This window comes from Triturus cristatus, chromosome 3_2, assembly GCF_964204655.1.
Source record: "Triturus cristatus chromosome 3_2, aTriCri1.1, whole genome shotgun sequence".
Taxonomy (NCBI): Eukaryota; Metazoa; Chordata; class Amphibia; order Caudata; family Salamandridae; genus Triturus; species Triturus cristatus.
Window position 1 is genome coordinate 576,531,424 of NC_140584.1, and position 19,140 is coordinate 576,550,563.

General features: G+C 45.8%; 2 protein-coding genes across 2 annotated transcripts in view; one reads left to right on the forward strand and one right to left on the reverse strand.

Moving 5' to 3' along the window:
• Positions 1–8,158: 8,158 nt before the first annotated feature.
• Positions 8,159–11,553, reverse strand: LOC146857726 (elongation factor 1-alpha, oocyte form). Its single transcript, XM_085648326.1, has 7 exons — positions 11,367–11,553; positions 10,743–10,922; positions 10,112–10,408; positions 9,664–9,814; positions 9,305–9,561; positions 8,753–8,987; positions 8,159–8,514 (listed from the first exon to the last, which is right to left on the reverse strand). The coding sequence occupies exons 1-7, from the start codon at positions 11,508–11,510 to the stop codon at positions 8,390–8,392; spliced, it is 1,389 nt and encodes a 462-aa protein (XP_085504452.1). The 5' UTR covers positions 11,511–11,553; the 3' UTR covers positions 8,159–8,389.
• Positions 11,554–12,824: 1,271 nt separating this feature from the next.
• Positions 12,825–19,140, forward strand: part of PPT1 (palmitoyl-protein thioesterase 1) — a 142,076-nt gene continuing 135,760 nt past the window's right edge. The window contains exon 1 of the mRNA XM_085648329.1: positions 12,825–12,955. The gene's annotated coding sequence lies outside the window, so the exon portion shown is untranslated. The remainder of the gene's footprint in view (positions 12,956–19,140) is intronic.

Sequence of the window (19,140 nt, forward strand, 5' to 3'; positions counted from 1 at the left end):
AGAGTTCATGTGAGGTGCACTTACTGCATAGCGGCCCAAGTGCACGCCCCCCCCCAGAGGAAAGACTTGGTTTGCTCCATATCCTTCTACAGTGTGAGTGGGAACCCGGAAGTGAGTTGTGCTTTACCATGTGGTGGCGTCATGTGAGTACAAAACACAGGAAAGTGTGACCTCATGTTTATTTTTGCCACGATGAGCAGGCAGACTTAAGAATGTGCTATAGGCGTTGCAGCACTATTAGTCCTCGCGTAACTTTATTGCAGATACTAGCGTTTCTGACAGGGTTGGCAGTTTCATGACTGCTCATTAGCTAGCAGTGTTATTCTAAACTAAACTATACTCCACGCTACAAGTGTAGCGCTTTGAGCAGCTGTCGTGGATTAACGAGGCGCCTTGATGAGGATGGTAAGAGACTCCGCCCTTCAGGCCCGCACGCGAGTAGGCCACCCAGCCTGGGTATTTTATTTACCACCACTGTTTATCCAATTACAATATCCAGAAATTATGGTTAGTAGTTGTGTTATAATCTTTAGCAGCATGTCAGGGACAATGTGTGGTGCAAGTTGCAATGGCCTTCTGTCAAGAGCCCTGACACTTTTTTTTTAATACAATTTAAGCACTGCCCTAGAGTGCACTGGCTGGCTGTGTGGGTGGCTGGCTCTGTGTGTGGGGGTGGGTGGCTGCGTGTGTGGCTCTCTGTGGGTGCAAATGCAATAGGTCTCGCATTTGAGTGATTAAGCTATTGACATTGTAAATAATGCCGTTTCTTTAACCACTTCAGTGCCCCGCCCTTTCCCCCTCCTGTGCCGGGCCTTTCATTAGCAGGCGGGGTCCATGACGAGATAGTCTCGTCATGGGCACAGCGCAACCGTGCTCCATGACGAGACTCTCGTCATGGGCATTGAAGAGGTTAAATGTTTTAAAGACAAAAACAAACAAAAATAATGTCATGAGCAATGCCAATAGCTCTAACTTTTACGATGCCGAGACCATTGCATTGTAAATGCTTGTCTTCATGTGCTGAAGGTTTCGGCTCCAGCCTCCGAGCTTTTCACCACCACCAGCATGTCCACCACCACAATGTCCACCACCAACAACGTCCACCACCACGTGCAACCACACATCCACCATCACCTGTGACAGGTAGTGTCACTGGAGGAAAGTCAGGATAGGAGTGTCAACCCCAGCTGTACATGACATTTAAGGATGCATTGGGTGCGAGAAAACGGGAATAGGGGCTAGAAGTATTAACACCAGACCCACGATACATTTTGAGGAGGCGCAATGTCACAGGTGCTCCTGTAAAAGCACTCGCAGCATCTCTACCTCAGTGGCATACCTGCACGAGCCACTCAAAACAAGCATTGGCATACCCAATAGGTCTCACCTTTAGGACTTTATAAGTCACGCAACCCTTGATGTTACACCAAGAAAATTGTGCTGGATAACTAAACACAAGGTCCCAAAGGTGAGACCTACTGGCTATGCCAATGCTTTTTCTCTTTTGTTCTGGGGAAAAGTATGAGCAGCAAAAACAAGTGCTGGTGCCCAGAATTAAGAGTCGGTGGCCCCACATGCCAACACAGGCTCAAATTAACCACTGCCTCCCCTGAAGCATGGCCAAAGCACTTGTGGCCTTCCAGTGGCCGCGTTTTGAGTTTTTTTTCTTTCCGTTGAAGCACTCCATGACAGAGCATGCGGGAACTGCTTTAGGTAACTGTGGACCTTGCTGGTCTCCCAGACTGGCCCCCTGCCAGAATTGGTCACCTTAAGTAGCTAAGTAACCACCAGCCTCATGCATCAACCCAAAATCCAGTCGGTAAAATACCGAATCGCTAATAGCTCCCGGTATTAAGTTAAAAATACCCAATCCCAATGCATCAACTCAAAAGCAAAAATCGCTATTTAAGGAATCCTTAAATAGCGATTCTTTAAATAGGGATTCCTTAAATACCGATTCCTTAAATAGCGATTGCATTTAAGGAATCCCAAAGTGAGATTCCTTAAATGCAATGCATCAAAGTTAAAAAATTAGCGATTTCGCTAATAGGGGGAGCAAATTACCATGAAGATGAACTGCATGGTAATTTGCAAAAACTTTTAAAAATGCACTTTTGTGCATTTTTCAAAGTTTCATGTTGCGCACACACATGCCCTTAGAGCATGTGTGTGTGCAACATATGTGCACATATCATTTTCAGGGGTGCTATAGGGTGTCATTTTGACACCCTTGCAATTGCATGAGCAATTTGCGAGAACCTACTGGTACTCGCTATTTGCTCATGCAATCTCCGATTCATTCCTATGGGCCTGGAGGCCCATAGGAATGATTGGGACGGCATTCCTTAATTGCTACTCGCTATTTGCTAGTAGCAATTAAGGAAAGTTAAGGAATCGCTATTTGAATAGCGATTCCTACATGCATAGCCTTTTGCTATTCCTTATTAGCGAATCCTTATTTTTCGCTAATAAGGAATCGCAAATGCTAATGTTGATGCATATGCCCCCACATTAATAACTTTTCAGGGAAACATTTGGTAAGTATCAGTGACAAATTAGCCAATGCTGCAATTGCATTTATATAGCACTTCCTACCCCATACAAGGCGTCAAAGTGCTTTTTCTGTAAGTAGCGCGCTATTTGAGACCCCAAAAAGGATTAGTGGCGAATTAGTATAGAGCAGGTCTTCAAACTTTGATGGAGACACCCCCGTCAAACCTTCTTAGGCATGAGGACCCCCTCCTGACAAATTTCTAGAACTTTGTAATCTCCATCATTGACAACCATAAACACCCCCAATTCCCACGAAAATAATTTTTACAGTGGGGAAATTATATTAAACAGTTTAGCAAACCAAAGGTCAGGGAGCGTAGGGGCTTGGCCATAGGGCAGTGCCGCAAGTCGTCTTGCTGCGCTGCCCTACGCCAATGTAAAAGGGCAGGAAAGTACCTTTTTTTTAAAAATGGCGCATTCCCATCTCCCCCCCCGATATGCACAAAAATTGCTGCCTACGCCAACATAGGCAGGATTACTTTTGTGCAGGAAGGGGTACCTCCCTGCACCAAAAAAATGAGGGGTTTCACTTTCCATGTGTGCTTGAATGCAGTACACATGGAAAGAGGAAAAATGAGAAATGTTGGGTGTAAGGTTTTGGCGTTACCCCGGGTTTACCTGATTTAGTAAATCTGAGGCAGTGTCAAAATCCATGGATGTTGCATGGGAACACCCACTGCAATGCCCATGGAACGCCTACTCGACCGAGTAAGGCATCGCAGCGACTTGCGCTGCTTTGTCTATGATGCCATGCAGGGTGATTGTGTCACCTGATAGATCTGATTGATATTCTTGTGCTGCCAGAGCTTCAAAAAAAGTGATGCTCTGGCAGCACAAGCCTCTCAGAAATCAGTCTCAACATATTTTGTTAGTTTTTCAGGTCTTTCACCATCAGGTAGCTACATATAAATAATGGGTAGCTTAATTGGTTTAAAAGGTTTCTCATTGGGAAATGCACTGTAGTACATTATGAAACCTTTATTAGTTAATACACTGCAGAGGTCTGTGTGTAACCAGAGAGCCACAAAATAAAATTTGGTTGGTGAAGCGGAGAAGTGACTTGTGTATTTTTAGTGCTACACGGTCACAGCTTGTGACAGAAAGCACAGTGAATTATCAAGTCATTATTGTAATCTTGCATTACACACATAAGATGGACTACTACAAACTGCAAATAGTTTTAGGATAAAATGGAGCTTCCAAAGTGTAGACTTTAGTAACAGACCATAAGTATACATTTTTTTTTTTTGAATAACTGTCCCTTCAACGCCTCCTCAGAGGTACGACGCCCTGTGTATATTATGATTAAAAAAGCATGCACTTCCCAGCTTAGTTATTAACTCTATCACTCAAAAAACTCTCAATCTTTGCCATCACAATGCTTGGAGTGATTCGCAATAATTAAAGCCAGAACCACTCCCAAGCACCTTTTACATTTGCAGATTGACACCTAGTGCACATTTGCATTCATTCAAGCAAGCAGGCACCCTGGAACGCAGGATTGTTACACCTGTCTGCCCCGCCTCGTTTCACAGCATAGGAGACTCAACTTCAGCTGAAGTACTATCAGAATGAAGCATCTGAGACGTTTATTTTTTCAAAAGGAAGAGCACGTTTTGGAATTCAGGCCTGGAAATGCGCGACCCCTTTTTAAGTCTCCGCCCCCCCCCCCCCCTAGGGGTCGCACCCCACAGATTGAAGACCCCTGGTATAGAGAAATATGAAACTTAATTTGAGCGGTGGACATGTTCGTCTGTTATCTAGATTGAAAAGGACAGTGGAGGGAAAGAAGATGGAAGATTTTGCATTTAAATAGCGCTTGCTACCCCTGATGAGGCGCTGAAGCGCTTTTTGGCAAGCAGTGCACTACTCCAGAACCCAAAACGAGAGGGTATGTGGGGCTGAATAATTTTTAGATTTGATTAAGAGGTAATGTGTAGTGAATCTGAGTGTCTAAGTGTTACTGGTGGGTGAAAAGATGGAAGGCTAGTATAGGTTTGTTAGTGACAAAAAAGGGGTGTTGGGAGTGTGTCTGGATGGGATATAGCTAGGCATGGTGTGGAGCTGGGTTGTGTTTGTGATGAGTAGATTTGTTAGTGGCATAAGAGTGGTGTTTTGTGTTTAAGTGGAGGCAAATGTGTTGTAGCTAGGGGACAAGGGTGTAAAGGTGTGGTTTATAGTGGGTGTGGAGACATTAAAATGTGTATAGGGTTAGTTTGTAGTAAATGAGAAAAGTACAACCACCAAAGGCCCTACCACCCCCTACACCTAAACAGTCACCTCAGAGCTGCAGTCTCAATTGCAGATCTGCAAAATACACAAGATGGAATCTCAGATATCACCAACTACAACCTTGACCTACGTATCCTCACTGAGACTCTTCACACCATTGTAAATCTTGTGCTCCCCCAACTAGTCCATTATCAGGAATGATAGGCTAAGTAGAGTCCTGGAGGTGTTGTGCCATCTCCGGAAACTCCCTAGTATCTTTCTAAACATTTGAATGCCTTACTGTGGAACTCCATGTGCAGCACAACTCTTATCAAGATTAACACCATTTACCACTGACTAGGAGAAAACTCGACATATACGGAGTTATTCATTGATTTTGCAAGTGGCCTATCTTCACAAAGCAATAAGCAGATCTTTCTAGAAGACCTAAACTTTCACTGGTTCACCTCAGAAGACTGCTGCCAACCAGCTTGCCACATCTCTCCAGAAATGATTGTACAACTCTAAACCAACCCACTCCAGGGTCTTGACCATAGTATTTCCAAAGACGATTAGCTCACAGGAGACGATCCAACAACTGTAGACTGGGCTGACAACTTCATCCCTTTCTCACATGTAATAATGTGCCAACCTAAAACGGCAACTACCTGTATTCAGAACAGACCTCACTCAGCAACACCACTAGGGTACTACCAGACAGCCGAAACTAATATCAATAACTTCTGATTTACTAGATTATCTATCGTGATCGACAATGTAGCTTCACTAAAGCAGGAAGAAAAGGCCCACACCACCACCTGCCCCATGGTTCATCAAGTCACCATGTGATGGAAGGAAAGCGTTAGAATTCTGCAGATGAAAATGACAGTCATTCTCTGGCAACAACCTTGCAAACCCAATACACAAGATCACGTTATCATTGGTGGGAAACCAAATTACTTTAGAACCCTTCGACAGCTAAGGACAGACCCAAAAACATTGACCTAATGAAAACCACAAGCCATCCCATACCCTCACCATCAAATTTGACGACCCATCCAGGAAACAATATCCAATTCTTCGATGCAAAAAAGAAATCACTTCTTGATCATGAGGGTATGCAAATCTAAATGCTCCTGGCAGTTTGTCACAGAGAACATTTGAGAATCCCCAAGAACTTTATAACAAAAACTTCGAACCACTCTAGAACCTATCCCAAGAGACAGAAGTCTACACACCCCTATTGGACAAATTCAGTCAGCCTTTCCGAATGCCCTCAAAACTTGTCAGGTGACTAGTAATACTAAAGGAACCCTCTGCTGATGTGAAGGACCTTAACTCCCGCCCTATCACCATCCTCCCTTTCCTCACCAAATTCACTGAAAGATGTATAGTGGTGCAACTCGCCGAACACATTAAGGACAATAATTGTAATCAGGTTATGCACAAACACATTACTGCTACAGGCTGACTATGCCCTTCAAGCCCTCAACTCTTGTAGCTCGATGCTTCAAAACATTTCTGCAGCCTGATACTGTAAACCATTACACAACACTAATTGGACTTGAAGACTAGTTCTTAAATGGTAATCTTACCTTGCAGGGAGGCCTCCTGATTAAAATTCAAGTGCCTCTAATCCAAACGTTGTGGATCGAGGTGTCCCTCAATTATTTTGCTGAGACCTTATTTATTATTTACACTGAACCACTAGGAGTCCTATTAAAAAACCAGGATCCTTGACCACCTATATGCTGACACCCAACCCTATCGCACAGTATTCTCTGCACATCTCACCTCTAAAGATCGGATGACAGTTCACCTAGAACTAAATTTCTAAAACGGAATTCTATTCTACCTCAATCACTGCACCTCCTGTTGGATGGATAACCTACACAAATGACTGCCAAATGCCTAGGTGACACTGAACTCACCATGAGCCATCAGCAGCTACACATTTTTTAACTTACCTTGACTACATTTCTCGTATAACTTTCGCTTTACTGTAAAGCACTCGCTTTAAATGCCGGAGCTATAATAACAAATGCATAAATAAATCAATAGGTATTTTAAGCCAGTCAGGGAAGCGGATGAGAGTAGGCTGGTGTACTTAAATGTGATGCAGGATTTTCCTTTTAATAACCTGAACTACCATTAACGTGCATATTTTTCTGGTGAGAAAATAGTGTGGTGCTGCAAAAAGCTGGTCTAACGCTTGAGTGGGCTGCATCGAACAGCTCAAATCCCACTTTGAAGGATCGTGCTGAACACAGTAGTGGAAGCAGGTTCCCAATAAGCAACAGAATCGACAATTATGAATTAATGTTCAACGAAAGATACATCTGGGTTTCAAGCTTTAGAGTAAGGTTTAGCAAGTTATGACTTCGTGGCCACTACCAGGGTCAAGAGCAAAATCTGTTCCAACTGGTCAGCTAAATTTTGTTAAGGCACCTTACATATTTTGCTATAACAAACCGCAGGCCCACTAGTCCTTGGAGGTCTGTTCTATCCTGGGATCAAGTGGGAGCAGGTCCATCCCTTTTAGTTTTATCTCCATGGGTGCAGTGCAGAGTCCTATCCTTTTGGGTGTGCTCATCTTCCTCGGGATGCAGCAGCACTCGGGCTGATAGCCACTCACCAGATTAGTTTATGGGTGAAGAGCTTGAAACAATGAAGATAATCTTCCCACGGGCAACCCTACCCACATCCACGCATCACTTCCTGGGGGAGATTAGCACTTATACTGTGCATCTGTCCAAATTTAAGATATGCCAATATCTTCTCCCCTGCTTCAACTGGTCACTCAGCCTACTTCAAAATGGCATAAGAGTTAAATCTGCCTCGACATGTGCTGGTCATGGTACAGATGACTAGGGTCCTATGGGCTTGGTCAGTTAATGGGTTTTTTATTTTGCTTCAACCAAAAGAATACAAAGCTTGAGACAACTTCTAAACTTGCAGGAGAGCTGAGCCAATCCCAATAAATGCGGTAAAATCTAACAGCGCCGAGGTGGTTCAACACTAGAGTATCAAGAGTTTAAGCTATGCGCATTTCTAGCTTCACAAACTGTCAAATGATTACTCCCAGGAAGTAGGGAAATCAGAAAAATCAGAAATTACATGCTACTGTACAGCAAGTGAGGGCAGTCTCCAAGATAAAGTTTTAAAGAAAACCGGTTAGTCTCGGACCATTTTTAAGAGCGATAGTAAAGATTAGCTTGGGCAGGTCCGATATTAACTCGCCTCTCGAGTGTTGGCATAAGTCACAATACCCCTCCCCTAGGCAATATTACTACCATAGTAAGTTCGGACATAAGGTACCTTTGACCGTAGTTACTAATTCACACTAAGCAAATGTACCTTATTTTAAAATGGAATTGTTTAAGACCAGATGGAGTTGTGCCAATATTTTATTCAGAAATCACAGACGGGGAATAACCAGAATGTAAGTCACAAAATATTAGAACATCAGAACAAGCGCCAAGTCCAGCCTCCCTTTCCTGCGGAGGCTCTTGTGATGGACCCTAATGCTCAGTAACCAGTCCCTGATCATAGAGTGCAGGTGGCGATCCGAGACCAGAGGATTCTGGATACCCAGTGCCATTAGGGCAGCTGGGTGTGGCTGGCGCTACTTCTTGCCAGAGGCCTTGATTGCGGACTTGGTGACTTTGCCAGCACTGGCAGCCTTCTTCTCAACCGCCTTGATAACTCCGACAGCTACCGTCTGCCTCATGTCGCGGACAGCAAAACGACCTGAAAGGAAAGGGACCATAATTAAGTCAGAGGAAAATCTACAGCAATTAGTAGTGACTGGGCCGGTGTACATCGAAACCCCCACAGACCCCAGTGACGGCTCAAGGATGCCTGTGCGTTATTAAGTACTAGTGTTGCCAAATCCACTGAATGTCGGCAAGAGTTCTAAATAGGGTGCAGGAAGATCACTGTAATTGACGTACCAACCCTGCGTATCTTTAAAAGAAGCGTGACTCACCAAGAGGAGGGTAGTTGGAGAAGCTCTCCACACACATGGGTTTGCCTGGAATCATGTCCACAATGGCTGCATCTCCAGACTTGAGTGCTTTGGGGCTATCTTCAAGCTTCTTGCCAGATCGTCTGTCGATTTTTTCCTTCAGCTCAGCGAATTTGCAGGCAATGTGAGCGGTGTGGCAATCCAACACAGGGGCGTATCCCTGGCTGATCTGGCCAGGGTGATTCAGAATAATGACCTAGAAGATAAACACGTTTTTACTAGTCATACATACGCAATTTTACCATGGCAGGCAACCCAATTCGCCCTCTTAAAAACCGGGCACACCCAATTAAATACAGCTGGGTACTGCTTGATCTCGTTTGGCATATGGACATTGCTCCAACAGATTGGGCAGACACAGAGAAGGCTACATAGTCTTATTTAGGGTAACAAAATACTGGATAGAACTAGCAATGCACATGGCACGGAGCAGACCTAGCTGGCTTAACTTATGAGCACATCTGTAGTAGGCACTATACTCTAGCGTAAGATTAAACGCAACACTCAACTCACCTGAGCTGTGAAGCTACCAGCCTCCATCGGAGGATCGTTTTTGCTGTCACCGGCTACATTCCCTCTTCGGATATCTTTCACAGACACGTTCTTCACGTTGAAGCCAACATTATCACCTGGGAGAGCCTCCACCAGCGCCTCGTGGTGCATCTCCACAGACTTGACTTCAGTGGTTACGTTACTGGGGGCAAAGGTCACCACCATGCCAGCCTTAATGATACCAGTTTCCACACGGCCCACTGGGACTGTGCCAATACCTGCAAACAAAATTGTAAGGAGATTTTTAAGTTATATTCAAGGCCTGGGGTGCAGTTTAACTATCTGCTGTATTTACCACTTATTCAGCACCCGCCACTCACCTCCTATCTTGTAGACGTCCTGCAGGGGCAGACGCAGGGGCTTGTCGGTGGGACGGGTAGGCGGGATGATTGAGTCTAGGGCTTCGAGCAGGGTGACCCCAGCGGCGGATCCCTCCTTACGATCAACCTTCCAGCCCTTAAACCAGGCCATCTAAACAAGACAATGTGTTGAAATGGGCCCAGATAAATTAGTCATGCAGTACTCCGGTTAAGTGCCACCTGGCTTTGCCCTAGAGTAACAAATATCCTAACCGGCCCTCAGTCTGTACTATTGGTGCCCCAGCAACTAGCACCTACGCCAAGTCAATACAGAGGTAAAACATTACAGAAAAACCAACCCATTACTACACCTGCGAAGCTAGCTAATCGCTGTCCTGGAGCTCCAGACTACATTATGGCCGTCCAAAGTCCAACAGCCCCCCACTCCCCCTGCGACCAGGAAACTCACGTTAGTGCTGGGCTCGAGCATGTTGTCCCCATGCCAGCCGGAGATTGGCACAAATGCCACTGTGGCTGGGTTGTAACCGATTTTCTTGATGTAGGTGCTGACTTCCTTGGTGATTTCTTCGAAACGCTTCTGGCTGTAGGGGGGTTCGGTGGAGTCCATCTTGTTCACACCAATGATCAGCTGCTTCACCCCCAGGGTGTAGGCCAGAAGGGCGTGCTCGCGGGTCTGTCCGTTCTTGGAAATACCAGCTTCAAACTCACCCACGCCGCCAGCAACAATCAGCACCGCACAGTCAGCCTGAGAAGAAGGCGGAGCAGTTACAAAACCGTAACGAGACATTTCAACTCCAGCCAAGAAACCATGCGTTAATCTATAACCCACAGAGGATAAAAGTCATTTAATGCAAAAAAGTTCCCTCCCAGACAAGGAAAGAACTCATTGGCCTCCGGTATGAAACCAGAGAATAATATGAAGGAATAGTTTAAGAGCATACGTTTGTCTTTAAGGCAACACTAAATTAGTAAAAACTGTTCAAGCCTTCCAAAATCGAATGGAAGAGGTTACCAACCGAAGGTTGGTCACAGGGTGCAAGATGGAAAATAAAAGCTGTCTCCCATTATAAGTCTCGTACCTGCGAGGTGCCGGTGATCATGTTCTTGATGAAATCCCTGTGCCCGGGGGCATCGATGATGGTGATGTAATACTTGGCAGTCTCGAACTTCCAGAGGGAGATGTCGATTGTGATACCACGTTCCCTCTCCGCCTTGAGCTTATCCAACACCCAGGCGTACTTGAAAGATCCTTTGCCCATCTAAAATTATATACAAAGGCATTACATAGAGGTAGACTTACCGCAAGCTTAACATACCATGGTCATAACTTTCTGCAACATTTCCCATACTCTCACGAACACCTAATGTTGCTCTCAACGTTACAAAAGATAAATGATAACTTATCTTCCCAATTCCATGTGTGGTATCTAAACATGGCTGCTAGTAAAACTACCGTAGAACACACAGCCTCACAGAAACCTTTGACATCAAATTAAGAGAAATGCAGTCAACCGCGAAAAAGACCATTTCGACTCAAAGCACGTAATAGCCGACAACGGAGCGCACATTTGGGCTGTTAAGCCATGCACACGTCAGTGAGTTGACAAGCGTGCCAAAGCCAACACCCTTAGGTTCTCGCGTGGGTGTCTCTGCAAAGAAAAAAGTTACTTAAATGGGGACAGGGCTTCTTTAACATCGCTTACCTCGGCTGCCTCCTTCTCGAACTTTTCGATGGTTCTCTTATCGATGCCCCCACACTTGTAGATGAGGTGGCCGGTGGTGGTGGACTTGCCGGAGTCCACATGGCCGATAACCACGATGTTAATGTGGATCTTTTCCTTTCCCATTGCGGCAGAGTACTGTGCTGGTGTCTAGAGAAAAAGACAGAAGGCGAGCTTTATTAGAATGCGTAACACCGTATCAAACGTGGACAAAAAGCATTTATTTAGTAGTATTGAAGGTTCGGTCGTTCGCATTTAGTGTGCTTAGCGGAAAGACATCCATAAGGCGTTGCACAAAGACGAAACGCGAGAAAATAGCTAATTTACATAACTAGTCAAGATAGGTTAAGGCAACCGATAATTACGTTGTGCGCCGATCACACGTCATTCATTCTACATCTGCTTGGGAGCCGGAACGTTGTAGACCACGTGTCAGGGAACGAGGCTCCCCCGGGCGGCGAGACGCGGCATGGCCCAGTACACGCGACTGCGCCTCCACCCTATTTAAAGCGAGGTCTCGTTGCTTTTCTAGAAGGTCCCCCGTCGAACCACTGCCTGACGCACACCACCCTTTCGACGTGCAACTATCCAACCAATTCTCCCCACGCACGACGTAAAGGCATGCGCCGTTCCGGCTCGGGAATCGTATCCCAGTAGCACAGACTAGATCTCGGTTGCGCATTCGTTCTGCCAAACTAAATTGAGGCCAGTATTCGGAGCTCCTCCGCCATTACGCCTTTGTGAGAATAGGAACCTACATGGGAGTCGCCGCTTTCGGCCAAAAATCTGTTAAATGGCAAATACACATTTACTCCCGTTTATCCAGATCAGAAAGTTCAATAGATAGGAAGCAAAGTCTAATATTTAACAGCTGCTGAACCAGCATCTGCCCTCGCTTAAAATCCAGCAGCACTTAACTATGGTATATACACATTCCCTTTCCGATTGAACAAGTGCGAAAATATTCCCACCATTCGAAGATCGCATCTTCACGACAGTGATCAACAAACCCTATAAGAAAGGCCTATTCTACCGGTTACCAGCTGTCCACAATCGGTTACACTTTACACAAATAAATACCACAGACCCCGAGTAAGAAGATATTTTTTTCGCTGGCACACGTCAACCATAACGATCGGCAAAAATAAAAAATACGCGCACGACTAGGCCTCACCTCCCGGATCGGGCTGCGCTGCTCTCAGGTCTGGAGGCGCCGCGGGCGGATGTGCAGAGAACGGGCGGCCGGCTACACGTGCCATATAAAGGCTCTTGGAGGGTGGGGCCAACCGACAGAGCTGCTCTATTGGACAGGTCGAAAACGTCCTGAAACGTAATCACGATTCTACATGCCAATTGGATAGCATTGGCTTAGGAGGGGAGGGGCCTGGAGGGGGGAGGTCTTTGGAGGTTAGCAGTTGGGAGGGAGCACCGGAAGTACAAGCGGAGGAAAGAAGAAAGCAGTGACGCCTAGGAGGCGGGGTGAGGTGGACTCAGTAGATCAGATCAAACCCCGGTTCATGAACAGGGACATTATTAGTCCGAAGACCTGCCCGCTGAACACCTCATCCAACGTAAGCCTACAAAACCGACCTATCCCTATAAACCAGTAATCACCTTGATGCAAGAATCCAACTCTACTCTTGAACTCGTTGGTGCTAACGCATTTGGAAGGGGCAATAGTTTTTACAACTAAAACAACTATTTTCATCTCCTGCTTAAAATGTCCTTCTTTTAATGCAAAGTTTATGGACAAATTAGGGTTCCCTCGTTTTTTTTCGAAATCTTCCATATTTGCAGGAATGCATGCATACCCTAGAAAACGTACCCAAACATAGTTCCCACAAACAGGGCTGGCTTTAGCGCTGATGGTTCCAAGTGCGACAGTGTTTGTTGGCGCCCTCCACGGGCTCCGTTACTACCACCCTTTTACAGTGCCCCCTAAAGTCTCCATAACCACTCTCAGATGTATTTACTTATATAGCGCCACCTATAACAGTGTAGGATGTCAGATTATTTTACATCACACACACATTACACAGAGATAATCAATCGGAGGACGCGCTGCCATTGTGGCTCTCCCCCGGCCTTAATTCTATGTCAGGACCGGAGGCTCCGATTATGCTTCTCATTTACTGAAAATCTCAGCAGCCAATCAGAAAAAGTAAAAAACACAAATATGAACTACAATACCCATAAACCTAGAGGGTATCACATGACAACCATAGAGTAGACCCCTATATATGGAGCACAAGAGAATACTACATCCTCTTTCTTTGCTGCTCTGCAGCCAGTTAAGTGTATTACTTATTACTTCTATTTTGTTTCTGTTATTTGAATTGCTTGCCTGTATCTTTTCAGCGCGTCACGCGCTTTGCTGTTTTTCATACTGTGACGCGCACCCACTGTTCGCGCGTCTATTTGCTGCCTGTTTCTGCTCTTCCTCGTGGTTGGGGGACGCTTTGGTTCTGGCCCGGCTTCTAATCTGCCGGTATTTCCTCATTTCTGTTGTGGTGTTTTCCGCTTCGTTTCTTCCTTGGGAGTGCTCGTTGCCTCCTTCGCTGGGCGCTCTGCGCCCATGTGTATTACTTTGTGGAGAGGGAGACAAGGGTGAGGACGCGCGTCGGTCCGACGCGTAGTCCTCTTTTTGGCTTTCACTTCCTGGTCGTTCCACGCATGCGAGGCGGCCATTTTAAATGTTATTTTTCCTGATTTTGCCGTTTTTCGGGTTGAGGGAGCGCGGGAGCAGCGCTATTCAGCTCAAAATACCCACCAGTGACTGCCACCCTCTCCTGATGCTCAAGGGCACATAATATTACCTTGGGCTGTAAACTCTTGCATAGGCTTTGCCTAGAGTGGTGTATTTAGGCAAGCCCTCCCTCCACATTTGAAAATATATTTTCCACACAAGTGAGGTTGTGTTGCTGTGGCTTGCCAGGGGTTTTTGCCACTCCCCCTTTCTAATATCACTGTCTATACACACAGTTTTTTCTTGTGTTTTCCACAAACAGTGCATATTTGCTCCTCTTTTGTTCCTCTGGTGGGTTTTATCAGTCACTTTATTGTGCCATTATGTCTGACTATTACGAAGAGGAGGATTACTTTGAGGAGGACCCTTCTGGGTCGTTTGAGCATGAGCTATGGTCAGGGCTATTGAATCCTTAAAACGGCATTATGTAATTATGCCAGGCAACAAGGCTGGTTTTCTGGGTCTTCTTCTTCTCGTTCCTCCTCTGGAGGTAAAAGTTAAAAAAAAAACCCTCATTTTTCAGATTTTGCAAAATTGGCCAAAACCTTCCATACGGACCACTCTTATGGCACCTCTTCCAGGGATACTCCTTCCAGCTCGCCTATCAGGGATGATGGCAATTCCTCCCCTGATACGACGTCGGAGCCGGAGGTTTCACCTCCAACAGCTAAGAAGCTCCGCAAGGAACGTTTTGTCGATGCACCCTCCCATCCTACCTTACTTAATTTTGAACCCACCGCCATTGTCCACCCTAATTCCTCTTCTTGGCTTCCCTCTACCGAGGTTGCAGAGTATGTACAATCACATCTGCGTCAAGCCTTTGATAAGGAGGTTAGAGCGCGATTGCGTTCGGAATGTCCCAGACCGGATTTAGCAGATAAAGTCGCGGACACTCCTGAAGTGGATCCATCCATGCTAACCTACTTAAAAAAATATACAAAGGACCCTAAAAAGGGTATTGATCGTGCATGGCGGTCCTGTCAGGACAAACTTTTGGATTTGACAGGTCCTTTAACAAAAATTCTGGATTTAGGATACAAATCTAAGGCCTCGGGCCAAATCATTAATCCGGATGATCTCATTGGATGGGCCCAATGCGCCATATGTCAATTTGGCTACGCCAATTGCGCCATGTCCTCTGAGCGTCGTCGTTCCATCCTTTTAAAACTTGATCCCAAATTGGCGGAGTTGTCTAATTCAGAGTCAGGCCCTTTGGCGCAGGGCCTTCTTTTTGGACAGCCTTTTCTGAAGGAGCTTACTAAATTTGTGGCTAATTTCAGTGGCCTTGACAAGGAGCAAGGCTCCTTGAAACGGGCCTTTCGCCCGGTTTTTGGCCGGACGACATCGGGGGCGGTCTTTCAGCCGCGGTTATCAACAAGGCGCCCAGGGTGGATATTCTTCCCATCGTGGAAAATTTCAAGACTCCAGTTCCTCAGCTTCTTTTTACCCCACCCGTGGGTCCCGCAACACCAACAGAAAAGGACGCTATGGAGACAACCAAGGAGGTCACCGTGATGCCGCACCTTCAGGTGAGCCTGATTCCTTTGTCAGAGGTTCAGTTGGGGGGCCGCATCCAGTTTTTTCTCGCCAATTGGCGAGGAATCTCGCAGGATGCTTGGATCCTGGATACAGTACTAGGTTACAAGATAGAATTCTTTCGGACCCCCTCTCAAACTCTTCCCCCTCGCCCCATGCTTTTTTCCCATCAAGACCGACTTCATTTCCAGCAAGATCGAGTCTCTTCTTCAAAAAGGAGCCATAGTGCAGACTTCTTGTCACCCTCGCGGTTTTGTCAGCAACGTCTTTCTAGTTCAGAAGAAGGGGGGTGGATCACGGCTTGTTTTAAATCTCAAGGAGTTCAATGGATGGGTTGTATATCGTCACCTCAAGATGGAGGGGATCCATCTTCTTCGCGATCTTCTGCAGGAAGGGGACTGGATGGTCCGCCTCGATCTGAAAGATGCCTATCTGTCAGTGCCCATTTACAAACCGCATCGCCGTTTTCTGCAGTTCCAATGGCAGGGAGTCTGGTACGAATACCAAGCCCTTCCTTTCGGCCTCTCGTCAGCACCTTGGTGCTTCACAAAACTTCTGAGGCCTGTAGTCGAAGTTCTGCGAGCCCGGGGGCATTTGGCTCATAATTTATCTAGACGATATCCTCATAATGGGTCAGTGTCCTCGCCTTGTCTCACAGCACCTTGCTTGGACCATAGATCTGATACAGAATCTGGGTTTCTTGATCAACCCTCAGAAGTCTGCGTTGATTCCTTCTCAGTCTCTCGAGTTTCTAGGTTTTCTTGTCAACTCCCTCACTTGTCAACTCCTCTTGCCGCATCAGAAGATCAGATCCATCAAGAGAGAGTTGAGGTTGATTTTGAGCAAGCAGACTGTGTCCTTGAGGTCTGTAGCCCGGGTCGTCGGGTTGTTAGCTGCTTCTGTTCAAGCGATTTTCCCGGGTCCCCTTCATTACCGAGCACTTCAAAGGCTCAAGATACGGCATCTCCAGAACGGCTCAAATATTCCGATCAGATTCCTCTCTCCGAGGAAGGGAGGCTGGAGATGTTGTGGTGGCTGGAACATATGGAATCGTGGAATGGTCGAGCCCTATTCGGCACAACTCCGGAGGTGGTGATCGTGTCCGATGCCAGTCGATGGGGTTGGGGAGCCCGGTGCGGTCCAGTGTCCATGGGCGGCCGCTGGTCTCCGGAGGAGTTGAGTCTCCACATCAATTGCTTAGAACTTCTGGCGGGTTCGTTTGCGATTCTGTGCCTATCGCCCAGTCAGACGAATTGTTGCATCCTTCTCCGCATGGACAACGTGTCAGCGGTTCGTTATGTCAACAAGTTGGGCGGGACACACAAGCATGCAGAGATTAATTATCCACATTACTTGAGACTGTTATTAACGGCCTTGTATTGTGTTCTTGTTCCCTTCTCTCCCACCCCCTATGTGTTTTTTGTCTCCTCTATAGGCCGCAACAAGGGACACGCAAAGACGACGTGTCTCTTATCTATCTTTTCAACAATATCTCCTATATTTAGGACTCATGGGTTTATAGGGTGTCTCTTTCCCGACTCCCATTTGACATACTTTACTCTTTTGGTCCTGATGAAACGCCCCCAGATCCATTAGGGACTATTTATGGCGCGAAACATGTCGACCCCTTGACACACTCACACTATCCACCACATGGGTGAGAGAAGAGGGATTCTATTTGTTTCATTTTCCCCTCTCACACAGGCAACTGAGATTGCTTCTCCATCCCCGTGATATATTTTAACCTAGACCCCTAGGACATCCTTAATAAATTGTAAGTGTCCTTGGGCTCTTTTTAGACCTCACTCTCTACACTACTTTCACTTAGCCCCACACACCCCCATGCACAAATGCGGCAAACTCCTTGAAGATCTCCGACAAAGAGCCCCGTCAAACGGGCCCGTGAGGGACTGCAGCGCCACCCCCACGAGGAGCACCAGCCCAATGATGATGCTATACACCTGTTAGGGTGTGTGAGGGCACTTCTAGATCCACACAGGAGTACCTTCACTCTTTCTCGGCACACTCTAACCCACTTGGAGACACTGCACATTCTTCTAAAGCCTAATTGGCTGTCTGAGTCTCTCTTTCTCTATTCATAAGGAACTGTTACCATCTTACTGCTATTGCGGGACTCGGTCTCGTCTGCTAGCGGAGATTGCCAAAGACTTTTGGCACTTCTGCCTACAGAACAGACAGTGAGGGTAGTCCATTCTTTGTAAATTCATAGATGGTATTTATTTAAGTAGTAATAAAGAAAAGCCCCACCAGAAGCAGTCTGTGCTCTGCTCAGCACATACAGCAACTGACTAAATCATCCCAACATTCACGCAACCTGGCTGAGCAGCATACTACATCTTCTCCCTTCTTTGCAATGAGAAAAGAGACTTCAAAGAGGCACAACAAAAGGTTACGATCAAAGAATAAGATGAATAAATCTTGAATAGATGTGATAAAGAATACATTTTAAAACATGTAAAGAGATAATGATAAGTTTTTTAAACATGTAATGAATGGGTAATACATTTTGAACCTTTTAAAAGAAAAGCACTGAGAAAAGTACTGAAGTATGAAAAATGAAAGCAAAGCATGGATAGAAAAGGAACACAACCCTTCTTCCCCCTTTAACGGAGATAACAGATGTGATTAAGACGAAATTGTAAAGGGAAGAGTGATGTAAGGAAAAAACACGCAAGGAGATGAAGGAAGAAGTTTGCGCGGCAATAGAAGCGCAAAAACATGAAAAAGAAGTTGACATACTAATCACCACCAGGACACACTGGTTGGCCAGACCATTGTGGAGGTGGCAAGCAGAAAGGAAATGGAAAAGAACAGTAAGTGCAGAAGAAAGAAAGGAAAAGCACTTTAAAGGCGTAAGGGAGGTGTGTGAGGTACACCTAGGTGGATTTTTGAAAAGAAATCCACTAGACAGTTGAAAAATTTAAAATCACATACAGGTACCATGTAGGGTGAAAATACAAATTGTCTTAGATCCCATGAAAAGGGATCAAATAAATAGCGTGTAGGCTATCGTGACACATGCCTTAGGGAAATTCTACCACAGGGGGTTTAGAAAGAAGGCACTGTAAAGTAAGTAAAATTAACATAATGTAAATAAGCACCGTAATGTAAAGTTACCTTGAACAATGAAAATCCCCACAGAAAGTTGGGGTGAAAGGTGTGCGGAAGTGGCGCACGGCACGATGTGCTACATGAAAAAGTGATACAGATGTGGAGGAGGACCACATAAAGCAGTAAAATTTCACTCAAATTGAGTGGAAGGTGTGGGAGGTACCCACACAGTACAAAGAAAAAAAAATGTAAAATGCGGCATGGGCATTAGGGAGGCAGTGAAATTTCCCTCAGGTTGAGTGGAAGGTACCCACACAGTACGAATTAGAATTGTAAAATGCAACATGGGCATTAGAAGTGGGTGTATCAGAAATGATGTGATGAACAGACATGCAAATAAAA